At 38.9% G+C, this 19,674-nt stretch overlaps 1 protein-coding gene across 1 annotated transcript in view; it reads left to right on the top strand.

Moving 5' to 3' along the window:
- Nucleotides 1-19,674, top strand: part of COL4A1 (collagen type IV alpha 1 chain) — a 126,547-nt gene that overhangs the window by 88,955 nt on the left and 17,918 nt on the right. Inside the window, exons 25-44 of the mRNA XM_027639785.1 lie at nt 1,303-1,494; nt 2,350-2,518; nt 2,865-2,957; nt 3,055-3,159; nt 4,679-4,776; nt 5,082-5,232; nt 5,558-5,671; nt 6,076-6,243; nt 6,796-6,885; nt 7,458-7,610; nt 9,958-10,056; nt 10,145-10,234; nt 11,138-11,277; nt 12,169-12,295; nt 12,400-12,480; nt 13,076-13,174; nt 13,696-13,746; nt 15,615-15,800; nt 15,985-16,118; nt 19,593-19,665. Coding sequence (XP_027495586.1) covers nt 1,303-1,494; nt 2,350-2,518; nt 2,865-2,957; nt 3,055-3,159; nt 4,679-4,776; nt 5,082-5,232; nt 5,558-5,671; nt 6,076-6,243; nt 6,796-6,885; nt 7,458-7,610; nt 9,958-10,056; nt 10,145-10,234; nt 11,138-11,277; nt 12,169-12,295; nt 12,400-12,480; nt 13,076-13,174; nt 13,696-13,746; nt 15,615-15,800; nt 15,985-16,118; nt 19,593-19,665 — 2,413 coding nt within the window. The remainder of the gene's footprint in view (nt 1-1,302; nt 1,495-2,349; nt 2,519-2,864; nt 2,958-3,054; nt 3,160-4,678; nt 4,777-5,081; nt 5,233-5,557; nt 5,672-6,075; nt 6,244-6,795; nt 6,886-7,457; nt 7,611-9,957; nt 10,057-10,144; nt 10,235-11,137; nt 11,278-12,168; nt 12,296-12,399; nt 12,481-13,075; nt 13,175-13,695; nt 13,747-15,614; nt 15,801-15,984; nt 16,119-19,592; nt 19,666-19,674) is intronic.

Here is a 19,674-nt window from a genome sequence, read left to right as displayed (position 1 = left end):
GGAATAGTATTATTTTCCTGTATTAGTACTGCTTCTTCTAGTGTGCTGGTTTAAAGGTAAACTGGCAGGAGAAATGAACCCAACTCAAAAGAGATTATGAGTCAGGGTTACAATTTAATAACAATAATACAATAAATACAATTATACAGACAAACAATTGGTTTTAACCCACAAACCCCAGATGTATAACCCAGCACCCTGAGGCACGAACAGAATGGTGTTCGTTGGCCCTCATGCTGAGCCCCACGTTATCCCCCTGAGTCCAAAGTAAAAGGAAAGGAAGACTTGTTGGTGAGAGTGTTGGTCGCAGTCTGGTCAAGGGTGGTGGTCGCAGTCTGGTCAAGGTTCTGGTCCTCCTCTGAATCCGACAAGTGGGCCCAGAAGTCCCAAGACCCCAAGATTATATACACTCAGGTTGCAGTGGGAATGCCCAGTACCTCCCCCAGGGTGGGGAGTTCCATAATAGGTGATTGTGAGTCCTCAGATATTTTTTGAATTCTTGGTGGCCCTTTAGCAGACCTGACCCCTCAGACTGGGTGTGGAGGTGTTAATGACTTCCCAGAGGGGAGTTATCACACCTGAGTTATTGCTGTGAGGATAGGAACATCCTCCTATCTCACAGGCTTCTTAACACCCAGCTTATAGCCTGAGGGGTGCTCTGGGCAGCTGCTGCAAATGTTCTATTGTTAACAGTTCCTGGGAAATGACATAGAGGGTGTAGAATACACAGTTTGAGTTACACCCACACAGTGATAAACTGGTCCCGGCTGATCTAACTAGGACAGCTAGTATTAGAAATTCTCATAAAAATGCAGGGATACTTTTGTTGCATTTGTATCAGGGAAATGGGTTCCACAGTGTTAAAAGAATTCAGCATTTAAAGGTTGGGGCAGACACTTTAACTCTGAAAATGCTTTTTAAAAAAGTCTCATTTACCTTGATGTTGATACTGTATTAATATGCATGACTGAAATCCTGTGAGTAGTCTACAGAAAATTCAGAATAGTTTTCTGATGTCATGGCCTGCAGTTCTTGTGTAAGTGGTGTAAGTTTATATGTACCATCCAAAATGATGTACCTGTGATATAATAGATGACAAAGTGGTTAAGACAAGAAGATTGGCATTAATTCGTGATTCACACTGCTATGTCTTGGAAAATACTCTCATTTGACTCCTCAGTCAAAAACTTAGTGGTTCCCTTGATTTGGGTCAACACTTTAATTTCTGGATATTTGTTTTCTTTTGTATCAGTTGAAGGGTTTGTAGAGCAACTAATGACATCTGAATTTATAAAATTTCAGGGGCCACCTGGCACTCCAGGACTTATGGGCAGCCCTGGGGCAAAAGGAGAACCTGGAGATTTTACTTATGATACTATCCTGAAAGGTGAAAAAGGAGATCCTGGTTTTCCAGGACAACCAGGTATTCCTGGAAGAGAAGGAAGACCAGGAAAAGATGGATTTCCAGGTCCGCCGGGTCCAAAAGGAACACCGGTATGTTTGTTTCTTGATGTTTACATATTGTCCTACTGTGTGTTTATTTATGTTTACATACTCTCCTATACATTCTGTCTTTCAGATCAGAATTCACATGCTTTTGTGCCCTATAATGCTTTATGTTTATTGGCCTCATTCATTTTTCCACATCTTGTCCTTACCTTGAGTAGTACATTGTTCCTCAGAGGAAGATTTCTTTTTCACTGGAAATAGTGAGGAAGACAGTCCTTCAACAACAGACTATTTCGGAGTTAGATTTTGACCATTTCTTTTTACATGTCATGCAAATAAGTGATCTGACTCAAATGCATTCAGCATGGCTTGTTACTTCAGGACTATCAAGCAAATTTGTAGATGTGGACTACAGTTTTATTCCTTTCTCCCTTTCTCACAGCTTAATAGTGAGTACTAGTGCGAATGATCTAGCTGACTCTTGGAGATGATTGAACAAATGCGGTTATCCAAGTTGAGATTGTTAAGACAAGATTCAAGTCTGTTCTAGCATATTTTTCTCCTGGTAGAAACTAATGCTTCAAATTCCTGCACTAATAGAGTTCAACTGATATGGATGTGGATGTGGATGTGAGTGTGGAGCTCACATCTGCTCCCAGATCCACCACTGGGAACATGGTGTACATGGTCCAGTTAGCTGCATTACATACTAGGTATGATTTCCATGTGCTATTCCACGTGGAAACTAGTTTGTTTCCATTGAGCTCAGCAGTAAAAAATCTGCTTTTTTCAACATTACAGACACCCATGCTAAATCCAAGTTACAAAATATTCAGGGAGGATGATGTGTTCTGTCTTGCCAGTCAGGCAAGAAGTACACTTGCACTTTCCAAAAATTAGGGTACAGCTGGCTTGAAAGGAGAACGTGGTCCCCCTGGCCAGCCTGGATTCCCTGGAGTACGTGGTGAAAGAGGTTTTCCTGGCCCTCCTGGGATAGGTGCTGCAGGGTTACCTGGTGACAAAGGAGACAGAGGCTTTGCTGGAACCCCAGGTTTACCAGGCCTTCCAGGTAATGCTATAGTTTGCTTAAAAGATATATATAAAAAAATTTAAAAAATTGTGCCCTTTAAGTGGTACAGCTTAGAGGATCACCAGAATTTAAGACTTTCTAATTTAAATCTGTGTTTGCTTTCAGCAGTATAATTGCAAATCTTTGAGGGCAAGTTTTCTTGAAGAATTTTCTAGGCCAAATGGAATGGTTTAGGTTCATCCTAGTTTTCTGGTGAACCTTACACAAAAAATCCTTCATAACACGTCATTTGTAATGGTATGGGTGAACTGATATTGCTGGCTAGGTGAAACTCCATTGTTTAATTTCATCAGTTCCTGTACTTAATACCACTTTACATTAACAGGAGCAAAGGGTGAAGCAGGACGAACTGTATCACTCCCTGGACCTCCTGGGGCAGATGGCCTTCCTGGGCCACCTGGTTTCCCTGGACCCCAAGGTACAGCAGTCTGTTAATCTTTGAGTGATATCAGAATGATTCTATTCCCGAAAAGTTAGCCTTTGTATTTACATTTGTCTTGTTTTCATTTGCAAAGGTGACAAAGGGAATCCTGGGCTTCCAGGTAGACCTGGCCTACCAGGAGAAAAAGGTGCTGTTGGGCAGCCAGGTATAGGATTTCCTGGACCTCCAGGTCCCAAAGGTAAGATAAAGTTATCCATCTAACAGAGCTGGTGTAACTGGAGTATGGATGGAGGCCTACGGTGTCATCCAGCCGTGGCTGCATGCAAACTGGGAGGTGCAGCTGAAGAACCTCCCTTGTGAAAGCCAACAAGCACCACAATAAGCATTCATTCGATGTACACTTGCTTTGTGCAGTGAGGTGGTACAGCTACAGACAGTGTCATAGCTAGTGCCAGAATAGAAAATGATGTAGTATGGCATCTTACATTGCAGCAACAGAGGTTGCTGAGAGATGAGGTGGCCCTTCTGAGAGATGGAAAACACTGTGTGTGGTTCGTCAAAATAATATACTGACATAACTTGTAACAGTTTTGGGCCAGACCTAACAGCTCTGCTATGTCCCAAACAGCTGAGAGTGGTTTGGCTAGGATTCCAGCTGACTCAATATAAATTTAGTCTTCCTTCCATGGCCATTGACAGGGTATGCATGCAACTTAGAGGGAGTCTAAATGTTCATAATCTAGTTTGGGATTTTTCTAAGATGCATTTCATGGTGCTGCTGCTCATTTAGGACTTAATGAGCTGTCAGCAGCCACCTCAAACACCAAAATTCTTGTGTGTCTTCATTATTATTTGCTATGATTCTACACACCAATGAGCTGGGATGGTTGGAAACTTAATAAGGAGAAATGGCATATTTTTCCCTATGACCACCTCTAGTTCCTCTGAGACTGCATTGGAACAATGCAGAACAGAAAAGGCCCATTGTATCTGGAAAAGAATTGCTGTACGCACTTTGATGCCAGCAAGAGAGGAATGACACATCAAATACATTTGTTTCAAAGACTCTTTCATGAGCTCAGCTCTGTCCAATGACTTTACTGGGGCTTAGCCTAAAAGTTGTATTTCCCACTCCCTGAGATGTTTGCCTGTGAGAGAAGCTTCATCTGAACTTATTGAATGTGTGCTGGTGTTGAGTGAGTGCTATCTTTAAGTGATTTGCAAAATGTATTCCTTCATGCATTCCCAAGGTGCAGTTCATGGGGCAGCTACAGCACAGAAACCTGCATGCAACCCACAGCGGGACGTGTAGGAGATGTCACCAGATATCTACTGAAAAAAAGATGTTGATTCACAGGTGGATTTTCTTGTGCATCCCTCAGTCTCATGGCCGACACATTAAATCGTCTTTTCTGATGAAGACTTTGGGAACCCAGTTTTGCAGACTGGATGTTTTTCCTAAGGAAGATGAACCCACAAGGCTATTCATTTAAGAGGAGACACTCAGCATTTATTTCTTCTGGGTGGTTGTTTCTCATCAGAAGCCAAGTGCTGCACAAAGCTCGATGTTTGAATCTTTGTTGGGACATTTGAGTCCTGACTTCCCTAGAAACTTGACATGAAAGGCTACACAGGTCTTTTTTAACACCTCTCTGTGAGGATGTGAATAGTTTCAGTTAGAGGCTTGAAGAAACAGCAGAAGTCCCTTACAGGCAGAGACAGTAATGATGTGGGTATTGTTTTGTTTTGTTTTATAGGTTTCCAAGGTCAACCTGGCTCACCTGGTCTGCCGGGAACTCCAGGAACCCCTGGCCTGGATGGTTTGCCAGGTGTTCCAGGTTTACAAGGTCAAAAGGTAGATACCAGCTGCTCATACTGTTATCTGTGACTGCCCATGTTAACAGGAATGTGTGCAAAGATCCTTCTCTTTAAAAAAGCTGGCTGAACTGTCTTTCATCTTATGTTTCCCACTGTGCATGCAAAGGAACAGAGTAGATGGATGAATGCTTGACATTAACGCTATAAGGATAATAGCTCTTCCCTAAAGTCATGTATAGAGCTTTATACAAAAGCTCTACACTGCATGATTTAAACACATTTAGTTAATGATATACTCATTTTGATGTATTGATTCCTAATCTGTTGTGTTTCTTTGGCTAGGGTGAACCTGGTATAGGTCTCCCTGGCCCTAAAGGATTGCCAGGACCTCCTGGCCCAGCTGGCATCCCTGGGGAAAAGGGAAGTCCAGGACTACCTGGCTTACGTGGCGAGCAAGGCTTTCCGGGAATACCTGGACAACAAGGATTCAGAGGTAACATTGCCAGAAAAATACAGCTCTGTATTTCTATTTCTTTTTAAAATCACTCCCCTGTAGACGCAGCAAAAAGTCTATTCATCACTGGAATATCCTACTGGTATCTTGGAGAATTGTCCATTTTCCTATCCTTGTTTTCTTCTACCATCCACCAGTAGCAAATGCTAGCAGCAAAGAGGAGCCCTTTCTCCAAGCCCAGACTGGAGGTGTTAGAAGCTGTTGGCCACATGCTTCCAAGGCACCTTGTCTGGCATTTTCAGCAAACAAGATGTCAAACAGCATTGGAGGATGCTCAGTCTATGTCTCTCATGTCTTCCCACAGGTGACCCCGGCCTCCCAGGTCTCCAAGGCTTGCAGGGACCTCCAGGAGCACCAGGGCTAGGCCCTCCAGGATTACCAGGACCTGCCGGGCAACCGGGACCCCAAGGACCACCAGGTGAGAGAAAAATACTCCCATGATGATGCTTAGGAGCAGAATTTTGGCATAAGTGGATCTTGACACTAGTAAAAGTGTTGCTCATGAACTGTTTTGCGACGTGAGGTTGGTGAGGGTGGATGAGGTCACATGCCAGTGGGTGTCCTCCATCTGGTCCGAAACGTGGGGCGAGGCCTCCTGAGAGGATGCCTGCCATTTGGTTTGGTCTCCTTGAGTCATTGGTGGCTGATAGATGTGAGTTCAAAGCCTCTCTTAGAAAATGGATGGGTACTGGTTCTGCTGTCTGCCTTTGAATCTTCATTCTCCATGCTGTGTAATTTGTGATCCACAGGATCAGATATACTTGTTAATGGTGTTCCTTGTTCTCTGTTAAGGACTAATTCTGTATCTTCTGTTTTTCCTAGGATTTCCTGGAGTAAAAGGAGAAAGGGGCTTCCCTGGTATCCCAGGTCTAGACATGCCAGGACCAAAAGGGGACAAAGGTAGCCAGGGCCAGCCGGGGGTACCAGGCTCTGTGGGGTTACCTGGCCTGCCAGGTCCACAAGGGGCTGTTGGACTGAAAGGATCGGCAGGTAAACATCTTTTCCTTCAGAAACCCGCACCTTTGACAAGTGTTTTATTTTATTAAGTTGTGGTAGCATAACCTTTCACTTGGGGAGGAATTGATCCATCAAAGAGCCCAAGCTTGGGAAAACACATGGACTGACCTCAGCAAAGCAGCTCTGTGCACATGTGATCGAACTGCTACTGAAGTTCTTCAGTGGATCAAATCCAACAGCTTGTATGAACTAGCCTTTAGCTTGTAATAATAAAAGGGGATTATTATGCACAGTTTTAGTGACAGAGTATGGTTCTAATAATGACTTTGTTAATGACAGCATTGTTTGCTGTAATAGGAAGTTTTAAGAATTTGTCATTACAAACTGTGCTTTTTCTGGTTTTCATAACACTATTTTTACTGTTGTTTTCTCTATCAGGCTGTTTTAGATTAATCATCTTCTTTGTCCCATTTTTCCTTTAGTAGGGCAAATCTTAATATGATAAGCTGTAAATAATTCTGTTTCTAACACTTCTTTGCACTGCTTGCTTTGTTTCTGTTATTCACTCTTTCACTTTGGCTTCAGGACCCAAAGGAGAAATGGGAGTTATGGGAACTCCTGGATTGCCAGGAACTCCTGGACCAGTTGGAGATCGAGGATTGCCTGGTGAAAAAGGTAAGAGAGTGATTTTCTTAAAATCAAAATTGTAAAATCCACCTTTTTCAGAACAGAAGGTAAGTCTGTTAGAAGTAAGCAAATATAAGAAGTATGTTTGGGCTAAGCTTTCCTGTAAGTTAGAAACACTATAAAAAGCCATATCCTAGGAGCAGTCGTGTTCGGGCACCAAGACATGATTTTTGATACATTCTTAAACAGTGAAAGGGTTTACTAGGTGTGGGGATACTATAGATATTACTCCAAGAAAAATGCAGTCTTTGAAATTATAAAAAGACAGCACGAAGATCTTAATTAAATGCTTCACGTAATGCTCTGTATTACTACCAATTTTTTGTCCTTATTGTTTCCAGAGTCTAAAATTAATGGCTGTGAAGTGGGAAAAATATGTCAACTTTCTGATAGAGCTGTTGTAAAGTCCTGGTATAAGAAAAACTTCATAGAAGATGTTCCAGAGCATGTATTTGGTGCTCAAAATTTGACTAAATAGCTAGTTTAATTTGTTATTGTCTACTAAGTATTTTTGCAGAGTTTTATATGCCTTTGTAATATTCAGTGCTGTCCCTTTATAGGTAGCCCAGGTTTCAAAGGTGTAGTTGGACCTCAGGGTGATCCTGGTGTCAAAGGAGATAAAGGTGAAGCTGGTCTCCCAGGAAAACCTGGAACGATAGACAACATGGACATGGTTAGTCTCAAAGGCCAGAAAGGAGAACAAGGAGAAAAAGGTAACTTTAGTCTCTAACTGTGGATAAGTGAAATTAACATATATTGTCCAGCAGTAGTGCTTTGAATTCAGTTTTGTCTTAGTTTTAGACAACAGTTTTTAAAATAAGATTGAAGACTTTCACACAACAAATGCATATATTTTTCTGGTATTTTTCAATTCCATAGAAACAAAGAATAATCACAGAACAAAGGGATTTTTGTTGAATGGAAAAAGTTGGGTTTGCCTTTATAAAATCAATTTTGCCTCTTTTATAAGTAGATTCTCAAAAGAAAATATATTTTAAAAGTGAAAACTAGAGCTTTCCTGAAAAGAAAAGCTGTCTTTCATGTAAAACATGTAGTGGAAGCCCTGTTGTGGCCATGAAGATTAACTAATAAATGTAAGAAAAAAAGTGAGCAGCCTTGTTTGGCAAACGTATTTCTTTGTGACCAGAAGAAAATTCAGGAAAGAAACACATGTATCCTACTCATACCAAGAGATTAACTTATGTCAGTTCAGAAAGATCTGGAAATAAGCAGGACAAAGGCAATCAGTTGTCTCTTCAGAAACTTTATGGTAGTAGAGTTATTAGCTTTTTTAGATAACACATTCTTCTTGGATTTTTATTTTTACTGCTACATGAAAAATCAGTTGTTTAAGATCATTCTCTTTCCTGCTTTTCTTTTCAATGAAAAATAGTGTATATTTTATGTATTTTTAGTATTTGTCCTTATTAAAATTGTTTTTAATTAAAAAATGCCGTGTTTTTAATAAATGTTAACTTTCTTAGTTAAAATAGAAGTGTAGAGTAGGAAGAGAGCTGATTCTGTCCTCTTTTCAAGACTTTCCAGTTCAGAGTCATCTGTACATTTCATCAGTGTATGTTCTCTGTTGGGCCCAGGACAGAGCACTTGAGACTCCTTTCCAGTTTGGCCGTGAATCACCGATAACTGTACTACAGTATGTTTGGACTGTGGAAACAAGAGAGTTTCCCAGTCTAGCTACCTCCTATCTCCATGTCCTGACTCCTTGTCAGAATGAGACCTGAGCTCATGTGTTCCAGTTGGGTCTCAGAGAAACCTGGGCATGTGGGTAAACAGTACCTCCCAGCCTGACCAGCCAGGGACTGCAGGCAACGGCATGAGCAACTGTGGAGTACATCTGCCTTTAAGCTGAGATGCAGCTTCTAAGAGCATTTTGTATTTAATGAGGCTCCCAGCCTATAAAGATTTCACCTAGATTATTTTTTCTCACTTGTTTCTGATCTTGATATATATGTTGGTATGTAAAGTTTTATAACAAATCCACATAGGTTGTTTTTCAGTATTTTCTTGTCTACTATTGGTGTGTAGGATAATTAATTTTATTTCCAGAATTGTAAATTTGGCACATTGGTTACATGTATAAAGAAACCTTTGCTGAGAAATTCAAACGGTTAATTTCTTTGGTTTCTAACTTCTTAATCTCACCTGCTCTAATAATGCATGCTTGCAAACTTGTATACCCTACCTTTTTCTGACCACATACGGTCTACATGTTGGCCTGACTCACACAGCCTGGGAGGGTAGATTCCAGCCTGCAAATTTCTACTCTTATGTTGTCCTCTTCAGCCCAAAGATACTTAGTACCGGCAGAGAAAAGTAAACTAGTTATACTCCATAACTTTGCTGATATTTTAGCTGCCTCCATTTCTCTAGACAGGAATATCTAAACAGTAATGTTTTTAAAAACTTCCAAAATACAAACTGTGCGAAGAAGACACAGCATTTTTATGGCATATTGTCAGTGATGTTTAATGAGAAAATTTGGATTTGGACATCTTGAAATATTTTTAATAAAAGCCACTTATTTAAAAACATTCAGTGAGCTATCTTCAGTAACCTGTTTTCCTGAAGCTATATGCAACACTAGCAGGAATGTTTATGACCAAAAAGTGTGGACCTAAAGCTGAAGAAGAGGCTCAGCACAGAATAAGAGGTCAAACCTTCTGGAATGGTGAAGGTGCTTTAACATTAAATGGAACAGGGAAAACAGCAAATTTCTGGCTATGAACTAGCTGTTCTCATGTGCCGTTTTAGAGAGCTGAACAGTCAAATCAGTAATTTCTGTTAACACCTGATTATTTGATTTCAATTTCTTCTAAAGATGTAACTTGCTTTGTAATTGCACAGACACCTGTAAAATTGTGATAGTTTGCAACCTTTCCTCAGTATTGGTTTAGTGATTGGAGAGTTGTGTTTTACTCAGCCATTTCCTTGTTCATCAGCGAGAAGCAGCAGTGATCAAAAATCAACTGGAAGAACTGTTATATGTCACTACAGTAAATTTTGATAAAATTATTTCACTGTGTTTGTCTTGATGTCCAGGGGACCATGGAGCAACAGGAGAAAAAGGGCTACGTGGGGATTATGGAGAACCAGGAATTCCAGGGAAGGATGGTGAACCTGGTACTCCAGGACAACCAGGTATGTCTGAAGATAGCAGGGAGACTGATTGTCAGGTATTTTAAACCTTACTAACTAATGGGACTCTTAATTTCTCTGTTGTCCATAGGACCAAAAGGTGATCAGGGCCCCCCAGGGTACCCAGGGGATCCAGGAGTTCCAGGACAAAAAGGATCGGTTGGTGAAATGGGTTTGCCAGGTACTGATTGCTGGAAGTTTCTTGTTTTCCTCAAGTTAATATAGGACATTACAGGAGACCTGTATGGAATATTTGTTGTTGATCTACTAAACTGTTGCACTATTTGCAGGGACTGAATTTTAGGCTTTTGGAACATTACATTTCAATCCTATTGTGATATACAAATAATAGGATGGTCTCCTAAGTTTCTATATGCAAATACCTTAGCTTGATATTTAGGATTTGTGTATTTGTTTCAGGCACGCAGTTTTTCAAGTGATGCCTGTTTATCTGTCTCTGTCTCTGCTATTGTGTGAACTGCATTAAGCTGCTTGTGTATTTTCTCCCTTCTAAAAAGTTTGGTGAATTGGTGCGTACTGCATGTTAATTACGAACTGTAGTGATCTGGGAAGAGTGGTGTTGTGGAGGTGATACCTTAAGCCCCTAATGGTTTTTTATTTTTCTAATATTGGTAAGCACCATAAATCCCACGGCAACAGAAGGGATTGGTGAAGAATAAAATGGAGAAGAACCTATATCTCAGCATGGAAATTTTGTCTCCTTTCAGATGGCCTTGTGTCTAGCATATTTAGGAAATCAAAGGTAAAAGGCTGAAATGGTGAAAGAGGACAAAAAAACATGCTGCAGAAGAGTCTGTTTCTTACTGTAGTCCTGTTAGAGATTATTCAAATAAAGTTTTATTCAGATCATATTTTTAGCAAGAGCTCTGTTTACTCTGAATCCAAGATTATGACCTTTTCTTATGAGGAGAGCTTATCACCCCATAAACAGTCCCATTTAGAGAGTGAATCTCAAAAGTTGATTTTGTAACTCTGAATAGCTAAGGCAACACTGAAAAATCGTTGTCAACTCTGCTAGGATACTGCTGCTTCCAATGCACCCATTTTCCTTTTCTCTTCCTAGGAACACCTGGAGAAAAGGGTCTTCCTGGAGTACCAGGTTCACCAGGCACACCAGGGTTCCCTGGGCAAAAAGGTGAAAAAGGAGACAAGGGAGCACCAGGGTTTCCTGGGATTGGATTTCCAGGGTCTCCTGGTGAGAAGGTATTTATACCCCTAAGGATTTAATTGTCTCTACTAAGCACTTCATTTGAAAAGATGCTGTTGCCCTTCAAGCTGTTTTATTATATTTTCTATTATGCTAATTTAAGTATCTTTTGAGAAACTTGAAAGGTGTGCATATGCCCAGGTTTAGATGCATTCTGTTTGATGGGACCATTGTCTTCAGGGTTCTTATTTATTCTCTCTCTTCAGAGTAGGCTAATTCACAGTGCTAGAAGTGGGGGGGAGGGGAAAAACTTTTAAAAACACTAAGTAAATAACGTGAAAAGGGCATCTTACAGAACAAATAATCACACAAAAGTAATGTTGCTGTACTTTTACAGAATACTAGGAAGCTGAAAAAAACTATACAATGCTCAGATATTAATGAAAAGTGAACTGTATTAATACTGTCTATAAAGTTTAATTTAATCTCTTAATAGTATCTGAAAGGATTCTCATGTGTTTCATATTCCTTTTCCTAGCTGTACAATGACAGGTATTGTGAATTTATAAGTAAAAATTGTAAAAATAATACTAATATGGTACCAAACTTGCTGAAGACTTAAAAAAAAGATTTTTTTTTTTTAAAAAGATGAAGTGTAATGAGTAAATTAAGAGGCTAATTTGGAAAAGACTTTGTATAACAGTCATAAAAATGCATAGCAAACTGCTTATTTTCATATGTAGGTATTAAGCAATTACTAGAAGAGTTAAAAGCTCTCATAGTGGAATTTAATGCCATATTTAATCCTAAATTACTTTGTTTCCAAATGGAAAAAAAATGGAATTCCTTAAAAGTCAGATGGATAAGAGGGGTGACATCTACTATTACAAAAAGGAAAAACTGTTTTGTAATTAATGTGTGGATTTTATATGTGCTACTTCTTCTAGGGAGAACCAGGAAGAACGGGTAGTCCAGGTTTATCTGGAGATAAGGGTGAAAAGGGTAGTTCAGGAATTCCTGGAATGCCGGGTGCCCCAGGTCCCAAAGGATCTCCTGGCATGGCAGGATTTCCAGGCAAGTGTTTATACTTTTATAAAACAGAAATTGCAGTGAAAAATTAAAGTGAAACTTATACAGAATATCCCACATGTAAACCCATGTCTTCTTCCTTTCTTTAGGAAGTCCCGGCCGCCATGGAGAAAAGGGTGAAAAAGGACTTCCCGGCTTAAGTGGCATTCCAGGTTTAAAAGGAGAACCAGGTAAAAAAGAAATATAACACGCCAAATGCTATTTAAAGTATTGTTCACCTCCAGACAGTGGCTAAAACAAATTCTGTAGCATTCTAGTTTCATTTTGGTTCAGATATTTCATGGTACATTTATTAATTTCATAAACAAAATAAGACATTGCCATTTCCAAGGTAAATCTGAGTCAGTGTAGTGGAGGGCTAATACTTCTTTTGCACTGTTTGAGGAATAGATTTTACCAGCTTCCACAATACTGGTTGTTGCTATAGCCATTAGCTCTGTTGTTTCTGAATTAATTTAAAAACACATTAGCATTGTTACACATATGTTAAAGAGGAAATAGAGTATGAAGGAGATTGAGTCCATTGCTGTTAAGAATATAATAACATTTTTGATCTTGGAGTCTTCTCAGTTTTCTGGCTGCAGGACACGTCATCTTATTGGACAATGGGCTGTGCTATTTACAAGGTTTTGCTGGAGTTCCTTCATTCTAAGCTCACTGAGATTCGTGATAATTAACTATGTCAAAAGCAAAAGGAAAAGTTAAATTTTTCTTTAGAGGAAACAAAAAGTCGTAGGTGAAATGAAAATGTCAATGATTTTTCAGGTGAACCTGGTGCTCCGGGTCCTGCTGGTTCCATTGGTCAGAAGGGTGAACCAGGTTATGATGGGATTCCAGGTGCAGCTGGTGCAAAGGGTGAACAAGGTACTGTGACTGTCGTCTTAAGTTTATGTGGCATGAAAAGGCACAGAGACAGGCTACACAAGAGTAGTTGGTAGAGGTGTGTGCTGGTTTTGAAGTACTTTGGATGAAACCTTAGAAAATAAAGTCAGTATGGTGTCTTGCAAACTACTTACTGTCATCCATCATTGTAAAACTGATCATTTAGATGAGCAAATGTGTTTAATCAATGTAGTCTTGGAAGAATTTCTTTCAAAAAGCTGGCAGTACTTTAAAGAATTGTGTTTTGGCATTAATTTCAGCCTGCAACTTAGCTGTGAAATAGTGGAGCAGTCTTGCCTTTATTTAGGGTAGAGTTTTCAGTCATACAGGACCCATTGTGCTGAATACAATACCAACACATAACAAAAACAACCTCTGCCCTGAAGAACTTTTGCATAAGCCATTTATTTGAAGTTTTTATTTGCTTAATAGACTTTTATTCATTACACGTTAAATTTAAGTACTTTCCCATCTTCTAATTTCTTGCTGTTTCTATACTGCAGGTCTTCCAGGTAGAGGACTTCCCGGATTTCCTGGTGCAAAGGGAGATAAAGGTAAAACACTTATTTAAAGAAGAGGCAAACCTCCCTCCCAACATACTGTAGCCATAACTGTAATGCAGACATACTTTCTACTTCATTCTTTTACATGCTATACCTTATCAGAGCAGGCAGAAGCTCTGAGAGGCTCAAATACTAATTTCTATTACAGTGGCAACATCTTGGAACATGAGTTAGATATGGCCTAAAATAGGTAATTATTCATAGTGTGGAGTTTACTGCAAGCTGTGCTGTGATGAGGTAATATAAATAACACCTGTATTTGTGTGCTGTGCTTTTGACCCCAAGTATTTCTGTTTTCCTACTAATTCTGCAAGAATCAGAATCTAGTGTGGCTCTGTGCACCAGACATCTATAGGTAGTAGTTTAGTGGCCAGGATACTGTAGTAATTTTTTTCCTGAATCTGTTTTGCAGCCCAGATTTATTAATTGCTAAAATAGTTATTTTCTATAGCTCAGTAGAGCATGTCTAAGCTATACACAGGAGCATGGTGCAGAGATACAAAAGATAGCAGAGACCTGATGAGATCTTACTGGAAATTGTTATTACTTGGACTCAGGACTTATTAGCTTATTAGGTACAGGCACAAAGCTATCACAGTTTCAGGTCACTACACTGTGCTGTGACAACAGCTTGATTGATTTGAGTAGGGGCTTGTTCAAGGTGTCTGTAATGCACCATGCTCCATTTTATGAAATAAGTATCTCTGAGGCACTAGACTGCAATAGATACAGTAGTGAAGAAATATGAAGCTGTTCCTGTTAAAGAAAATTTTTACAGGATTTTCAATTTTAACCGTCCAGAAAACACAAATGATTCAACTACTCCATCTATGCAAATAACATGACATGGCAGATTTTGAAGAACTTATATAGCTTTCAATATCAATGCCCTACCTTACTCATTCATTCTATAAATACAGGAAACTTGTCTGGGCAATCAAAAGTGATAAATCAGAATTTTAGAATATATTTCATTTACTGTATTAGACTAATTAGCTTTCATTAATTGCTGAGAAAGCCCTAATGTTAGAGAACTTAATAAAATAAACAAATTTTCTAATCATAACTCAGTAGGGCATGCAGAATGCTAGATTATGACAACACTTTTCTCACCCTACCCATATCTCTCATTATGTTACCTCATTTAAAAAGATCTGGGTTTAGAGTAAATATATATTCAGCTGACATAATTTGTGTTCCAAATGCATTATAGTTCCAAAGAAACAAGTCCAGTATTTAAAAACTTTTTTCTGCTCAGGGAAAGGGCTAGGGATAGTGTTCTTTATAAATTTTATTTCTCTTATTATTCTACTTACACCAGCTATTCAATATTCTTTTTGCTCAATCATGATCTAAAATTAGATTGAATTGCAATTGTTAAATATTTGCACAAGCCTGAAAGTAAGTACTAAATGTCTAAATTTATATCTTAAAGAAAAAAGTATTCTATTTTTCTCCATGAGCAAGTCTTTTTGTGCTTAGTCAAGCAAAACATCCCTTACTTGGCTATGACAATAATAATTGTAATGCAGTAAGGGTTTGGGGGCTTTATAATCCTTGTGTAAGGAGTGATAGAGAAATGCTGAGAGAGAATGTTGATCTATTTTTAGAGTGACTTAAAATAGCCTAGCGATTATTTTAAATAAGAAAAGGTATGTCAGTCAAACTACTTTCCTCATACTTTATATCATAATGTGAAGAATAATATAGTTTTTCTAAAGTTTTGCATTTTTATTGAAATGTATAAAATCAATGTTTTGATTAGGAATAAAACTTACTATGAGTGGATAGTAAAGCAGAAGATTTCAGTCATTGTGATCCTTTTTCTAATCATGTTCTGTGGCTGTTTCAAATCTTAGGTGCAAAAGGTGAAGTGGGTTTTCCAGGATCCCCAGGAAGTCCGGGGATTCCAGGACTGAAAGGAGAACCAGGATATGTAGGTCCACCAGGCCCTAAGGGCAGCCAAGGTCTCCCTGGACTACCAGGAAGTGCAATTGAGGGCCCTAAAGGAGACAGAGGACCCCAAGGCCAACCAGGTCTTCCAGGTAATTCTTTATCTTTAGTATTAATGTACTGATGTTCATCAAAGCTCAGCTAATTAATTAATAATGTAATCAATATTGCATATCCTTGGTTTTCCTCTTTCACAGGTCAGAGAAAAGCTCCTCTTTATAGGCAGTTTGTGCTCTACACAAATTTTGCCGTTAAATACTCTCTTCTGGTTTGTAGGTTTACCAGGTCCATCAGGGCCACCCGGACCTCCAGGTCAGAAAGGGGCCAAAGGAGAGCAGGGAAGCAATGGCTGGCCAGGGACTCCTGGGGGTCCAGGAATCAAAGGTGATCCGGGTTTCCAGGGACTGCCAGTAAGTTACTTTCGGTACACTCCAGATTTGCTGAAAGTTGGTTCTTGTAATTAATGGATATATTAATTATAGAATTTCTTGTTCAAAGTAATGATACTTTATGTTCAGTGTGCCTTTGGACTTACTGCTGACGATGTAAAGTAATTTCTCTCCTTAGAAAGGCTGCCTACCGATAAGTCCCAGTAAGCTAATGAACGTATTAGAAATTTATAGGTAGTGAGTGGTAACATACAGCACCCAAAATAAAATTTACAGTGTTTTAAGAGTGCAGGATGGCTGCAACACATCCATAAATTCTGAAAATACATTAGTAGTTAATTTTAAAGGTTGCATATTTCGTGATAAATTGCCTTCTGAAAATGCCTGAACTGTTTGCTTTTGTTATGAAAGCTTTCAAATAAAGTGCACTTTCACTACTGTCAATGATGAAATATAGCCTCTGATTTAGAAATACAAACAGGCAATGCTATTAATACATCGTTGTCATATATTATTCATTTCCCCTGGCCTAAAATAGTCCCTTTTTTGGATATTAGGGAGAATGAAATAGAACAGGACAGTCACCTAGAATAATTGGTCTTCTATACTCTTTCTCTCGGAGTGTCTGATGCCTTTCACCACATTGAAAAATATACTCTATTTTTCAACGTTTTGTGTTCTCTTTCCTACTACACTGGGAACTGGGATTGTTTAGCTTGGAGAAAAGGAGGCTCAGAGGAGACCTTATCACTCTCTACAACTACCTACCTGAAAGGAGGTTGTAGACAGGTGGGAGTCATCCTCTTCTGCCTGTAACATGTGACAGGACAAGAAGAAATGGTCTCAAGTTGTGCCAGGGGAGATTTAGGTTGGATATTAGGAAAAATTTCTTCACTGAAAGGATGATCAAGCATTGGGACAAGCTGCCCAGGGAAGTAGTGGAATCACCATCCCTGGAATCACCATCCCTGGAAGTGTTCAAAAAATGTGTGGATATAGCACGGAAGTTTTTGGTTTAGTGGTAAACATGGCAGTGTTGGGTTAAAAAAGATTGCACTTGAGGATCTTTGAGGTCTTTTCCAACCTTAATGATTATACTTAAAAAAGAAGACAATAATAACAATAAGAATAATATTTATGGAGAAAGAGTTAAGAAAGTAGGTAGGTATGACTCAACAATTCCTAGTGTACAAAAGGAAGAAAGACTCAGGAATTAGGTCCTGATATGAAAATGAAGTCTTTAAAGGTCCACATTATCCGTGATAATGCAAAGATCTACTGCATCTTTTTCTTCATCCAGGAGTCACTTCACAGAGACATTTGCATCAGTGTCCATACCTTTTTATATTTCATACCATATTGTAGCATACAATACCAGCTTTGAAGGTAGTAAATTCCAGAATAACATTCCAGTGTATTTTCTCTTGTTTAAGAATTTGCAGTACTTCTGCAGAAAGCTAACATTTTATGCCCCAGGAAATTGTAAAGCTTTTCACAGGTTGATATTCCAGTCCAAGACTGTTGGTTTATCAAGAATGGGAAGTGCCTAGGGATTTTGATTCCATGCCTTCAATCAGAAGAAAATGTTTTACTATCCTCGAGCCACAGTGCATAATAGGGGGTTGTTAACTCGGTGTGAAATGCTGCAGTGAGAGAGATATTAAATATTTAACTTCCTCTGGTGATACATACTAAGATGACTTTCTAATGTCTTCATCTTCCCCAGTGTGACAGGCTCCTGCACTGATTACAGCTCAATTACTCACACAGGTCTCCAGTAGCCTGTATCAGAAGAGAGATTTTGTTACTTTATGGGTGACACAGCCTGTCCAAAAATCCTATTCAAAAAAAGTGATTGCAGAAGTTAGACTGTGAAATGCAAATCCCATGACTTTTTTCTCTGTTTTAATGTTGAAATGAGAGAAGAAACGTTTTCATCATTTTCACAAACTGAAATAGTTTCATTCTGTTTGGAACACATCCAAAAATCTTGTTTGCCAAGCTATATCTGAGGAGGAAAAAAAAAATTAAGAAATGCATACTATTGTGGAAAAAGTATTTTGATGGAAAATTTCCAATAAAGTCCTCTTATAAATCCATTTTATAATTATAACCTAAACCAATTTTTTTAAAAACCCCTCTTTTAGTATGATTGACTCATGACTGAGTGAATGTTAACTCTCCTGTTTTGTGCTTCAGAAGTTCACATGTTGATACAAAGAGATGGCCATTTCTTTAAACAATCCTCCATACTGTGACTGAAGGAAACCAAGGAATCTTTCTTCATTCGTGCAACCCTTAGCACTCTATTAAGGGTAGCATTTCTTTTATTTAACTGTAGGAGTGTTGACATCCATTTTTGAACTAGTCATCTCTTCTCCCTTTATAGTCAGTGGAAAGAATCAGACATTTGTAGGGAGCCATTCTTCTCACCTTAATATCAACATCTAACCTGCATTAAATGAAAAGTCCTGTGTGCCTATTCTATTGCTCTGCAAGTATAATAAGATGCATCCTGCTATTGGTATTATTTTTCACTAAATATTCAATTCACATCTCCAGTCTCTGATTGGTAGATTACTTAGCAAAGGGATTTTGTTTTTTCCTCTGCCCATGTTCCACATTTTATTATATAGTGGACTATCACTACCATATTACTTCAGCCAGGGAGAAACTCTAAGCTGTATTTACAAGGGTTTTGCAGGTGATCTGCAACGGGGAAAAAAAGAAAAGGAAATTAGCAGTCACTTAAATGACTATTTACAGTGTCTTTTGAAATATGGGCTTGATTTTCCCTGAAGTGAGGCTACAGTGAAGTTGTTACTGTTAATTTCAGGGGAACAGTTTAGGATGGAGGAGTTCACATTGTGTTTGAAGTGTTTTAAGTTCTTGAATATTTTAGCCCTGTTGAAAAGTAAAAATCTTCAGAGGATTGTAAGTTGTTGGGCACATTTAATTTCACTCCATGTGTGAATGTAGAAGTTTTCAAGTCTACTGTGGTCTAGAATTACCCCATTTAATTATCTAAATAGCAGCTGTCTGCTGGGACTGCACTGAAATTAGTGTTTGCGGAGATTTGTGTTTACTGATGTCTTTCATAACAATACGGTCTATGGTTGGCATGGCTGGGCTTCGCAAACGAAGATTTGGGAAGGCCTCTACCCACGTTTGTTACAAGCGTGTTGGTGGCTGAAAAGGCCAATACGAGATAGAGTCTATGGTTGAGAACCTTTTTATTAGCTATACTGCTAGTGGGACCTTATTCTGATCTGGTATCTTTGTAAGACAAAAGGTAGTTTAGTAAGAACAAGGTGTCACACTTGTTCCTTTAGGATAGGCATCTCATCTAAACATGGGAGAGAATAACCATTTCTTAAACTTAACATTTTCTTCATGTTATGGGTTTTTTCATAGGTTTCAAAAAATAGACAGCCTATTTGAGAGTCATATTATAATAGTGTAGGATAACTATGCTTCACATTTTCTTTTATGCAGGGTAGTCCTGGTTTACCAGGAGATATTGGTCCAAAGGGTGATCTTGGACCTCCAGGAGTTCCAGGTGTTCCAGGTGAGAAGA

The sequence above is a fragment of the Corapipo altera genome, unplaced genomic scaffold (assembly GCF_003945725.1).
Source record: "Corapipo altera isolate COAL_440 unplaced genomic scaffold, ASM394572v1 0, whole genome shotgun sequence".
Classification (NCBI taxonomy): Eukaryota; Metazoa; Chordata; class Aves; order Passeriformes; family Pipridae; genus Corapipo; species Corapipo altera.
The sequence above is the reverse complement of the archived record's forward strand: the minus strand, read 5'-3'. Positions and strand labels throughout refer to the sequence as shown.